This window comes from Sapajus apella, unplaced genomic scaffold (genome assembly GCF_009761245.1).
Source record: "Sapajus apella isolate SASKATOON/1434 unplaced genomic scaffold, GSC_monkey_1.0 scaffold65, whole genome shotgun sequence".
NCBI lineage: Eukaryota > Metazoa > Chordata > Mammalia > Primates > Cebidae > Sapajus > Sapajus apella.
Window position 1 is genome coordinate 7,304,437 of NW_022437005.1, and position 13,286 is coordinate 7,317,722.

Below are 13,286 nucleotides of genomic sequence, written 5' to 3' on the forward strand. Positions count from 1 at the left end.
CTAGGAAGGCCTAGATTATCCACACAAACGGTGAGTGTGCTGGGAGGGAAGGCACAAACTCTACCGAGAGCTCTAAAGTTCCACTCAGTGTCCTCCTAGTTAAGTGTGCCACAGACTCTCCTGAGCATTGCTTAACCTTGTATTAAATTCACAGGATTAAAAAAAAATCAGGAGGCAATCTGCATCCTCTAAAAAGTTATAATATGCTTGGAGAGACAATACATACATAAATTACACAAAATAATTATAATGTATATAAGCAAAATATGCCAACTTTTTGAAACAAAGTATTTTGAAACAAAAATGGCCAATAAACACACGGGAAGATTTTTAACCTCATTAGTAGTCTAAGAAATGCAAAATAAGATATCCTATTTTCACCCAGTTGACCAATAAAAATGAAAAAAAAATCAGATAATAGAAAGTATTGGTAAGAATACAGATGAATGGAAGCTCCACACAATGTTGGCAAAAATATAAGTGACGCAACCACTTTGGAGAACAGGGGTTATCTTTTAAAGAAGAACATTCTTGTATTCTATAACTCATTAATCCTAAATAGCCATCGTAGAGAAAACATTAAACATGTAGGCACTGAAATACATACAAGAATGTACATGACTACAGTTTTCATAAAAACAAAAAGGTGGAAACAATCTAAAGGTCAACCAACAAGAGAATGAAAAACACATTGTGGTCTACTTATAGTGGAACACCATATGATAGAAAACTTGATGAACTATTGCTGCATGCCACAATGTGGACAAATCTTAAAAACACATAACTGGGTAAACAAAGCAACAGTACTTTATTTGAAAATCAAAAGTAAGGAAAACTAAAGAACATTCTGTTTTGAGATACATACTTATATAACAAAACTATAGAGCAAAGCAAGGGGATGATGAACACAAAGCCAAGGTAAGGCCCCTCCCTGTGGGGAGGCAGCAGAGAGAGGGAACAAGGAAGGAGTGTAGAAGCCAAAAAACAACACCGTAGATATTCCTGATCAGACGCTGATGGGTTTGTGGGTATTTCTGTCATTGCTGAAAACAGAATATACAAATGTAAACTGGCACATGCCCTTTTAAAAAATAAAGAAAAAAGAAACTTAACATGGGTTATTGTCCAGTAACAGGGGAACAAAAAGAGGCCCTCCCTTTTTAATTTTGTATCTTTCTGTGATGTTTGAGTTTTCTATGAATATATGCTACATTAAAAAAAATGAATAGGGGTTATCTGCATGAATGAGTTATAGGTTTATGTTTTAATTTTCTTCTTTATATTTATATATATATTTAAATAAGTGCCATTTAATTTATTTTATTTTATTTTAAAGAAACCTAACATCTTTGTGAATACTCACTGATTCCAGTAACTCATGTCAGGAGGAGGCTGCCTAAACTGATGTCAGGAATAGGGAATCTGAAATGTAAGTTTAACAGGCAAAGGTAACTGCTTAAAAATATCCAGTGCCATACACAGATCAGGCTCTGAAGAACTCAAACTCCATTTTCACGTTAATTTTTTCCTATTTTTGTAATGTGACCGTAATTTTACATAGAAAGCAAGTAAAATACTGAAAGATATCAACATCATTTGGGCCCATAACCTGTCTAAATGGAAAAAAAATGTTTTAATTATCACTGCCACCAATAAATATACTTACTGAGCACTAACTAATGTTTATTTTTAATGACAAACTGAAATGGTTTGAAAATATCTTACTGTTACTCCTTCGTGTTCTCTCTTCACATGTCCTTTATTCTCTTGAATAGGCTGAGGCTCTGAAGAACTCAAATTCTGTGCGTTTTCTGCCTTTTGACCTAGAAATGGTGGAGCAGGGGGTAGCAGAGATAGATAGAAGGAATGTTTCAGAAAGTAAAACTGGAAAATGATTTTATATATAAGTAACCATTAAATTTAAATATTCTAAGACAAGTAAAAACAGGTATTATGGGCCTGGCAAAACAGCAGCCTATGGGTCAAGTTCACACTTTAGACCTGGTCTCTGGCCCACAGAGAGCTCTGAAGAGAGTGGATTGATTACTGTTCTCTGTGGCCAACAAGTTCACTTAGCGCACTTAGTACAGGGGAGGGCAATGAAACCCTTCCTGGGGTCTGGGGGAAGGCATCTCAGAGAAGGGGTACCTAGGCTGGCCTGGTGAACTAACAGGAAGAAGAGATCAGTAAGGTGCCTCAGTATTGCTTGAGAATAAAGATTGATGGGAGCACAAATAACCAGTTTTCAGTAATAAAAAAAGGAATATCACCACAAAGCCTGAAAACACTAAAACTGATCATAAGAGGATTTTATGAATAATCTGGGAACAATAAATTTGAAAACAATGAGTAAGTTTCTAAAAAAAACATAATTTATCAAAGTTAAAACAAGAAAAGGAAAATCTAAATAGTCCTGTAACTATTTTACTTTTTTTTAAACTTTTTAAATTTTTTAACTTAACATACAAAAACTATATTAATGTATTGTATATAGCATGTTGTTTTGAAATGTGTGTATGTACTGTGCAATGGCTAAATTAAGCTAATGAACATGTATCACATACTTACTTTTTTGTGGTGAGAACACTTAAAATCTACTCTCAGCAATTTTCAAGAATACAATACACTGTTACAAATTATAGTCACCATATTGTACAACAGAGCTCTTAAACTTATTCCTCCTCTATAACTGAAATTTTGTTAAAATATGAATGGTATTTTAAAACATTCCTACAAGAAAAATCCAGGCAACTGGTAGTTTCTACCAAATACATATGGAAAAAAAAATAACTTTATATAAAACCTTTCAAAAATTTTTCAGATAACACATATTCTGAAGCTTTTATTGTATTTTCTTATTTCAAGGGAATTTCTAAGTGAGAATAATTCCCTACTCATCTGATGAGACTAGCATGACCCTGGCATTAAAAGATAGGAGATAACTTGTTGACAAATAGAATGTCTTAATTTATGACACCCAAACAGAATAAGTAGGTCCACTGATACGACACACTTTAAACATACTCTTTCACTTAGAAACACATTCTTTGCTGTTTATAGGTCAAACCATCTGTCTCCTTGCTTTCCACACTCTGTTGCTGTTTCAAGTTGCTGGTGAAACCGTGTAGATTAATGCTATTAAAAGTTATTATTTTCAACCTCAGCAGAGTCAGCAAGCTGCTAATAAACTTTTTCACAAGTCTGGTCAGCTTTCCATTCTCATTTTCAACTTTAATGGCTCTTCTCACAGCCCTTTCCCTACATCCCTGCCCCCCATCCTGCCGCCCTGCCTTCTGTAATACTTAATTGATGCCCTTCCTGACTTCATGTTATAACAGTCTCTGTTTCTCTTCTACTCCAGCCACTTGGACTCCTGTCTAGTTCTCAAACATGCCAACCTTTAAAAAAGTGGGTATATTATCTACATATAGATAGATAAAATTTAGACAAACGTTTAAATAGTGCAAATATTTCACTGCCATAAATCACATCCTTGCAATCAAATTAAAAGGTTAATTCCCTTGAAATAAATATATTTAGAATACATGTACAAAGCAATGCTATATGCAGCTTTTATTCCTCTATCATAATCTATAGTTCTGTATTAATCACTGAAGACACCACGTACCCTGAGAAAAATCTGAGCACAGTGGCTCGGGGATATCAGAGGTGCTGCTGCTCCGAAGGACCTGCTGCTCCTGTCCCACCGTGAGATGGCCAGATCCAGATGCAGGCGCATTTTCTGACTGTTGACACTCCTCCACTTCTGTGAGCATTAACACAAAACATGCAAGGTTACAGTTCAAGATTTTTAAAAACACATTCACCACTTAAAACAACAGATTTAAAAAAAAAATTTCAAACGCTTTTCACAAAGTCAGATAATCTGCATTTATACCATCAAATTTCCTACACGTGCTAACCCCTAATATTCCACTCCAAGAACACACTTTCCACTTAAGCTCTATAAAAACTTTTATTTTTCAATCAAAGTAAAGGAAAAAAGCCACAATAAAAGGTTAAGAACTGTAAAAGTCATTTGGAATTTCAGGGCCAGGCATGCCAAGGAAAGAGAGATCCAGGAGATGCATAGAATGGGTAATTTACATTTGAGAAGAGCAGAAAACAACCCCCCCCCCACACACACACCCCCACACCCACACCCTAAAGGAAGATGAAAGGAAACGGGAATTTCTGCTGCATTATTCCTTTTTAACAGATAAGTGCCAAACTGTCCAAAATAAAATTCTATAGTTATTTAATGGCTTATTTCATCAAATGCAACGTCCAATTATTCTCTAAAGTACAGAATGATTCACAGGTATTCAGAGAAAACCAATATATATATGACATAAAATAGAAAACCATAGATGGGTAGGGACCACAGGATAATCTCAGTATTATTACAAGCTATATTTCCCTAAAGAATGAGTTCCCCCCAGCTCACTTCTAAACTGCACAGTACACTTTAATCTGTAAAGACCACCCAAGGCACTAGAATTATCAGCCCACCCTCTCTCTAGAGTTACAGCTTTAGGGTTGCACCATCTTTTACACAGCTTGTTTTAAGACTCTGCTAATTAATCACTAATCACTGTCCCCATCTTCTTACCACCTTCATATTTATCCTCTCCATGCTCCCTCTAAAATAAAGATCTGACTGTGCCACTCCTCTTAAAACCCACCAAAGCCCTCTCTTGTTATAGAGTCGTCAAACACATGCTGGTCAGGGTGAATACGGGCTTTCCTTGATCTCACAGGACATACTGATCCCCTTGCAAGGTTCTCTAGCTCACTTTAATCTCCAGTAGTACTAACCCAGTTGGCACCTGCTGCTCTCTTCTTCCTGCTGTTCACTCCCCTATGCTAAACTCACACATGCTCCCTCATCCCTCTTTGCTGTGCTGCCCTGGGAATATTCCCTACAGGACTTGCTCCCTAGCCCACATGTAAGCCCCACTGCTGTGTTTCACACTACATTCCACACTCACTGATATAGTCATAAACCTCTACATCCACATAACTAGAATAAAGTATTTTCCAAAAATTTTAATCTGCTAATTACTACTACTAAGAAGAGGTTGATCAAAACTCAGCCTGGAGTATCTTAACTGGCTGGGTCACCTGGTTTATCACCTGAAAGGAAACTCACTGCCAATGAGCCACCCTCTGTATAATCCTTTAATCTGAGTCATAAGGCAAAGTGATGGCTCACCTTATGCACGAAGTATGTAGGAAGATTCTAAATTTAATACACAGGATTTCAATAAAGGGTTGCTATTTTATTTTTTCTATCCAAATGAAAATGCCATTTTATAGTATGTTGATACAGTTACAAGACCTTAAAACTATGAAATTTGTGTGATCCTTCACTTACAAAAATTTATCTATTTCCTTGTTTTTTTTTTTTTTTTTTTACTTTTTTTTTTTTGAAACAGTGCCTTGCTCTGTCACCAGGCTGGAGTGCAGTGGTGTGATCATAGCTCACTGCACATGTGACCTCCCTGGCTCAACTGATCCTCCCACCTCACCCTCCTGGCTACCTGGGAGTTCAGCGCACACCACTGTGGCCACAAATTTTTGTCTTTTCAGAGAGATGGGGGTTTGCCATGTTGCCTAGGTCTCAAGCAGTCCGCCCACCTCGGCTAGCTTTCGACACTGGTAGGAAACTGAGTTTGGAGTACAAGCCGAGATAGGCCAAGGTAGAAAGAAAAGGCAGATACGTTAAAGCCTCATGTTTCCCAGGTTGTCTTTGCCTTCTTCTTCTTTTGAACAGCCAAGAACTGTTCATTTTTCTACAGAGAAACACAAAGCATATGTGCACATTTTTAATGTACCTACACATCCCAAAGTGTAGACTACATCCTTCTCACAGATCTATTTCTAGTCTCTTCAGCCTTCAGCAACAAAAGCCAAATAACACCATAGGACCAGCCCTTCCGGCTGTCTTCTCTCATTGTTTATTCTAATTATCCAAGATGTTGAAACCTTCTGGAAAGAGTTTATGTTTGTTAATGAATCTCCTTGTTAATCCAGTATCAGTAGAGGGAGCCCAAGAGCTGCCTAACTTTCTAAAATATAATTGGCAAATGCCATTTTTCATGGATAGTGGGAAGAGTTGGTTTTATTCTCTGAAGCCTGATGCCAAAAACTGATAGATGTTGATTTCTGGCCTATGAGCAGGAGCAAATAAGGGCTGAGCCAACACTGGCAGCATCTTTCTAAAGATAAAGAACATCGCCATCTGGTGGGATACAATATAGCCACAGCACCATTGCTTCCAAATTAGAGTGTCCCCACTGGTCTTCAACACAGCAGACGGACGAAGAGCCTGCCACCACCAGCTGGTCTGCCTTACCAACAGACTGGCCTAATGCAGCTTTTAAGGCTTTGTTTTTATAAAACTGTCAGGAGGGACTTGTCAGATGGAGGAAGTCCAAGCCTTTAGGAATAGTGGTCAGTGGCAGGGTGTTGAGTGGGAAGGAAGGGGAGAGTTACGACGCTTAAGTGTGCTGTGGTGTTGTAGGTACCCTGAGCTACTCCTGTAGTTGACTGTCAATTGAGACGGTATGAAAAGAGAATTTTCAGTTCTCCTTATGCCACAATTTAAACCCAAATTCTTGATTCGTAAGGGTACATTTCTTGGCATTCTCATCCTTTATGTTAAATACATGTTTTGTAGAAATGAATACATGAATGACAAACATTTTCTTTATACTATTTTTCCTTTTTATATAGTTCTTGGGCTCCCTCTGCTGGCATTTTATTTAAGAAAGAGCAATTTATGTTAAAGCTGCTGTCATTCTATGGGGTTAGCTGTAGCAGTTGTTCTTTCGTAACAAATGAAAATCATTTTAATAGTGATATGCAAATATCAAAAGACAAGGTTATCTGATATTTAAAATAGAGAAAGAATTATACCAGTTACATTAAAATTACATAATAAATCCTAGATCTATCACATCTTCTATTTTGAATGCCACACAATTTCTGTTTAAATCACTTCAAAGCGCTAAATTCTATCTTAGATTTGTCAAATAATGTACTCTCTCTAAAGCTTAGCTAGTCCCAATTGCTCAGATTTTCAAAGCACTAACTTTCTCTTCTCTTGACAATGTAAGTTACACAATACCGTTACTAAACCATTACTTTCTAAAGCTCCATTCAAAACACTTGAAAATGATCTAATTTCATTTTTTCCCATTAAGAAAAGGCAGTGTGATCAAATTAAATTAAGTGTGTAAGCTTTTCAGTAACTTCTATATTTTTCCAGACCTCTATTTTTCACAGCAATTTCACTAACTTTTTAAGGCTTCCTTAATCAGTCTTCCATTTGCTAAATGGAGTGAGGCTCATTCTTCAATAACAAAATTTCTGAGTTCAATTTCTCCCTTTTACAAGGTTGCATAAGCAAAATAAATAGTATAATTTCCTAATTTTTGAAACACCATGTATGATACCAATCTGATCCTATAAAAAGCACAGGAAATGCGCATCAACTCAGCATCTTGAGGTTTCCCACAAGATCAAATTTCCCAAAGGTAAATCAGACCAGGTCCTGACAAAAAAGCACTTCCTGGAAGCACATAAACCAGAAGCAGTGAGGCAAGGTTTGCCATACCGTTCCAATATGTCCTTTTTGAATAAGGGGTGACTGTTGATTCTCTCATTACTACTATTACAATATTCCTAAAAGAAAATAAAATCTACCATCTGTGTGGCCTGTTAAGTGCTACAGACTGATAAATGTCCCAACCTAAAAAGCAGTTAAAATTGTAGAAGAGGCACTCACAGCACTTTGGGAGGCTGAGGCGGGCAGATCACGATGTCAGGAGTTCAAGACCTGCCTGGCCAACATGGTAAAACCCCGTCTCTACTAAAAATACAAAAAATCAGCTGGACATGGTCGCATGTACCTGTAATCCCAGCTACTTGGGAGGCTGAGCAGAAGAAATGCTTGAACCGGGACCGGAGAGGTGGAGGTTGCAGCAAGCCGAGATCACACCACTGCACTCCAGCCTGGGCTACAGAGAGAGACTCCGTCTCAAAAACAAAAAAAAGTATAGAACAGCTGGAAAGAACTGTTCTCACAAAGAAAAAAAAAAAGAAAATCACAAAAACTGTCAGTCCTACCTCCCCAACTGTGTTTATGTAGCTATTCATATTAATGGAAACAGGTGGTTGTGACTCCAAAACACAACATCACTTCTTCCTCCCAGAATACAAACAACCTGCCCAAAATTCTGCTGCTGCTGCCAAACACAATCCCAAAAAGATCAGAAAAATATACAATCGTGGCTAAAAGTAAGTAATTCTCTATTGCTTATATTATTAAAACAATTTTGTTGGGTTGACTAGTTACACAGATAAGAAATAAAAACAACAAAAAAATGTTAACTTAAATGTAAACAAAATTAGCAATCAGTCGCTGATAGGGTACAGAACTTGTGGCCAGAAAGCAAAATTAAGTGTCCTATTATCTAGCAGTAGGTTAGCAGGATATGCCTACACACTAGGATTTAAACTGCAGGACAAATTCAATACTTTAATGAACCAACCAGTAGAGAATATACAATTTGTCCTTGGGTCAGTCTCTTGACAGGACAGTCACAAAGGACAAAGGCATCAATTTAATAGTAAAGAACCAATGGCATCAGGCTAAGCAGCTCACCATCATAGTAGTCAGATGAAACAGAGAATGGCAGGTTGTTCTCAAAGCCACTATACCCTGAAGTCCTTTCACCCCTTGTGCTACAAAATCAAGAACAAAGATAGCAAAGGCAGGGAACTACAGACCAAGCCCAGGACACTTGATTCCACTCTAACACAGGATTTCTCAGCCTCAGCACTGCTGGTATTTTGGGCCAGACAATTCTTTGTTTGGGAGCTGTTCTGTGCATTGCAGGCTATTGAACAGCATCAATAGCTGACTTCCACCCACTAGCTGCCAGTAGCACTGTCCCACTTGTGACAATTAAAAGTGTCTCCAGGCCTTGTTGAAACTGTTGCCAGTTGAGAACCACTTCTCTAAATCATATTTAACTTCAGTTGGAACTGTATACATATACACAGGAACCAAGAGTCTTAGTAAAATAAAATGTTATATTGCATGAGAACAAAAGCTTCCAAAATTAAATTACTAACAGGAAGAGATTTCTTGTGGGAACATGTTTTGGACAATCTAGTAAAAAACTTGAGAAACCAAAGATGAAAAAAAATGGACTGTGACATAAGAAAACTTTTCACCACAAAAAAAATTCTTTTGGGGTATATATCAGTCAAATAGGGGGTAAAATCATTTTAAATACTTTATTAATCATCGGGCAGTTAAAACTCAACATTAATTTAACTGACTAGTGACAATTTTCCCATGTACCATTCTTACTGTTTTTTTTACCTTTAATAGTTACTGGAGAAAAAGAGTTTTCTAAAAAAACATTATAGTCCTCACTCTTGGTAAAACTAACTTCTTCCCTTAAATTCTACAAAGTAATATGGTATTTTACATAGCCAGCAGAGGACTTAAGCTTTACTTTTGCTTTGCTAAAACACAGTATAACATAATTTAGTACTACAGAAAGCCACAACTAGGTTATCGCCAATGTTAAAAAAAAAAATACTAATCTTTGGGAGGCCGAGGCTGGTGGATCATGAGTTCAGGAGTCCAAGATCACCAGCCTGGCCAACATGGTAAAACCCCATCTCTACAAAAAGTACAAAAATTAGCTGGGCATGGTGGCACACACCTGCAGTCCCAACTGCTCGGGAGGCTGAGGCAGGAGACTTGCTTGAACCCAGGAGGCAGAGGTTGCAGTGAGCCAAGATTGCGCCACTGCACTCCAGCCTGGGCAACAAAGCAAGACTCTGCCTCAAAAAAACAAAAACAACAACTACTAATCTACAATACCAAATTTCTGAAACTAAAAAAGATCATAAAAATGATCTTTCTCTTTTTAGGAAGAAGATCCAGTTCATCCTAGAATCACTACAAAATAATTAGACTAGACCTAATTGTTCACTATAGAGCAAGGTAAATCCTGTTGAAGTAGCTAGGCTAAAAGTGACTTTTGGTGCTATGATGTCTTAAATAAAATGTACTGTGTGTAAATCACACATGGCTACATTCAATTTCAATTGGCCAAAGTACAGGAACAACATTTCTTTGTTTTGAAAATTATTGCTTTTTTGCACTGGTCCTTTTTCACTCAAATTTCAATAGTCAATATGAATCTACATAACTGATCATTACTTCACATATATGATTTATTAACTCCAAGTAGATCCTGCCTACATAATTTTTCCAGTTTATTCATTTTTTTTGGAAGATACAGCAAGCATTCTAATACTGACATGTTCAAAACATTTACGAAAATCCCCTAACTTTCTATGGGCACTCTATAAAGACACACTAAAGCAAGCATCACATTTCCCCCTATTAAAAGCTATGGACTTAAAATCCTTCTATCCTCCTTAATTGTTATTGCAAAGACCAAAGTCACCGAAATTTTTCTTGACTATCTAATTGCCACTAAGCGTCTAACTACACAAAGACAATTACTAGTATTCACTGCAATTTAACACTAGTGCGATGGTTAGGCACAGGTGTGATGTGGGCATATTAACAAAGGAAGCAAGGCCCAGGGGCAAGCGGGAGAAGCCCGGGAACAGTGATGGACACATGAGACAGCATTACAGTACCTGACAGCCTGTGAGAGCAAGAAGAGTAAGAGAGACCAGGTAAGAGAGCGCTCACGGTGTGAAGGAGGAGCGGGACGCTTTTAGTGGCAGGCAAAGCCTCAGAAAGGTGGACACAGTTGCTGATAGACTGGCTTCGCTTAGCTTCCAGGAGAGACAAAGTAATAATTATGTCAGAAGAACAATAGGACCTTTCACTTTATTATTATGACTTTTCTGGGCTCTCTCTAAACATTTAAAGGAAGTCATTTTAAACTTTAAAGGAAGTCAGTACAAAGTACAGTATTTAATTGTAGTCTCTAAATACAGCCAACTTTCAGTCATTCTCATGACATAGAAGAATGGGCAATCCACAAATAATTTTCTTTTGAAATGCTTTATATGTTTAGCCTCTCCTTCTTTCTGCTGCCTATCAGATTCACATTTGGGTTATTTGCTTAGACAGACATTATAATCAGTTTTCCTTTCCTCAAGGCCATGTACAAAAAGGCCATGGTGAAAGAGGGAGTATCTGGCCTTCTTTCAGAAGTTGGTTTGCTGAGAGCTGACTGTATTCAAAAGCAAATCATTTAGTAAATTAAATATCTGAAAAGCTCAAGAACACACACAAGTCAAGTTAAACATTAAAAGATTTGATATTTGAGGAAAAGGTAAAATCTCCATGAAGCCCATCCTTTTATGTCACACTTCATGCTTATTAAATCCATACATCTTTAATGTCAACTTTATGGTATTCTTAGGTGTTCTATATACTGTTAGTCAAATAAACACTGGGGAAATTGAATGGACACAGGAGGAAAACATGCTTCATATATGTAAAACCACAATCAGCAAAATCAGTTTAATCCTAAAACAAAAATATAAAGATTTACTTGCTGCTTTACTATTTTTATGTGACTTCAGTTAACATTAATGAAACGGACACAAATGATAGTGACACATTTGCAAAACCTGAAACAAACTTTTTACCCTACTGTCCTTTCCCCTACCCTTTGCCTATTAGAATTCCCAGTAGGCTGGGTGTGGTGGCTCACGCCTATAATCCCAGCACTTTGGGAGGCCAAGGTGGGCAAATCACCTGAGGTCAGGAGTTAAGACCAGACTGACCAACATGGTGAAATCTCATTTCTTCTAAAAAGAAAAAACTAGCTGGGCATGGTGTGCACGCCTGTAATCCCAGCTACTTGGAAAGCTGAAGTGGGAGAATCACTTGAACCTGGGAGGCGGAGGTTACAATGAGCCAAGATCTCACCACTGCACTCCAGCCTAGGTAATAGAGCAAGACTCTATCCCAAAAAAGGAAAAAAAAGAATCCAATGATAGAAAGGCTGGGTGTGGTGGCTCACTCCTGTAATCCCAGTACTTTGAGAGTCAGAGGCAGGCAGATCACCTGAGGTAAGGAGTTTGAGACCAGCCTAGCCAATATGGTCTCAACACGGCCCGCCTCTACTGAAAAAAAAAAAAAAAAATTAGCCTGGGGCAGTAGTCCCCACCTTTAGTCTCAGCTACTTGGGAGGCTGAGGCAGGAGAATCGCTTGAACCTGGGAAGCAGAGGTTGCAGTGAGCTGAGATTGTACCACTGCACTTGAGCCTGGGGGAAGGCACAAGACTCCAACTCAAAAAAAAAAAAAAAAGAGTCTAATGATAGAAGAAAATCGTTTTTAGGAATTGGAATAAGAAACAAAATCAGTGAATGAACGTCCTCAAAAGTAGCCTATTAATCAGGAATTGGGTCTCTCCTCAGGGGAGAGAATGACAGAAGGGAGAAGCAGAATAGGCCATGCATGCAAATAAGGTGATAATACTACAGCAAACACTACAGCAAAAAAGGATGAGAGAGTTACAGTTAAGGTGGAATATATTTTCATAAATACTCCAACAGGATTCTAAACCATCTATATTAAGCTTTTACCAAGCACTATAGAATATGTTGAGCTTTAATGAATCTTTGTTTTATGGCCAGAGGATCCTGTGACTTTCTTAAGTCAACATGCTAAATAGCAGTTAAAATTGTCTTAAACCTAAGTCACAGGTTCAAAGTCACTGGGGAGGAGGTGGCTTTATTTGTTCTAATTAAATGCCGTATACAAGCTTCTTTTTCAAGAGTTCACTTTTTGTTTTAAGAGTAAAATGTAGCAAAGTTGTCCAATTAACTGGGGGTTGTTGGTCAAGTTCTCGTTAATTGAAATAGGCTACAAAGATATAACATCCACAGGCATGAAAAGACTCGATTTTCCAAAGGAGCAAAATATGAAATGTCTATCCAGTCCTGAAAACTAAAGTGCACAATTCTCCTATTCTTTGCTGAAACAGGTTGCCACACTCTAAAGATCAATATTAACATTAACAATAATGCAACAACTGGTGTATTTATTAACAATCTGTTTTCCTCAAGGTTCAAACAAAAACTCTATTTTCCCCATTTTGCACAAATGTCTCACTCAATATTAACATCACAAGTTCTTTTTCACAATGGAAAATTTAGAAATAAATAACTGAAAACTGCGATTTGAAAAGTAACTAGAGCCGAAAGCTAAGAAGATATAGAGACATTTTGTGTAATACAAGGTCTAATATTTAAATTTTGAGTA

At 37.5% G+C, this 13,286-nt stretch overlaps 1 protein-coding gene across 12 annotated transcripts in view; it reads right to left on the reverse strand.

Annotated features, from left to right (window-relative positions):
- RALGAPA2 (Ral GTPase activating protein catalytic subunit alpha 2) overlaps window positions 1-13,286 on the reverse strand; it is a 333,808-nt gene that overhangs the window by 208,346 nt on the left and 112,176 nt on the right. For 10 of the 12 annotated variants that reach the window (XM_032248227.1, XM_032248225.1, XM_032248234.1 and 7 more), the window contains 3 exons: window positions 10,699-10,839; window positions 3,629-3,766; window positions 1,726-1,823 (listed from right to left, as the gene is read on the reverse strand). In XM_032248227.1, coding sequence (XP_032104118.1) covers window positions 1,726-1,823; window positions 3,629-3,766; window positions 10,699-10,839 — 377 coding nt within the window. The remainder of the gene's footprint in view (window positions 1-1,725; window positions 1,824-3,628; window positions 3,767-10,698; window positions 10,840-13,286) is intronic. The other 2 variants (XM_032248229.1, XM_032248233.1) reach the window with 1 other exon arrangement.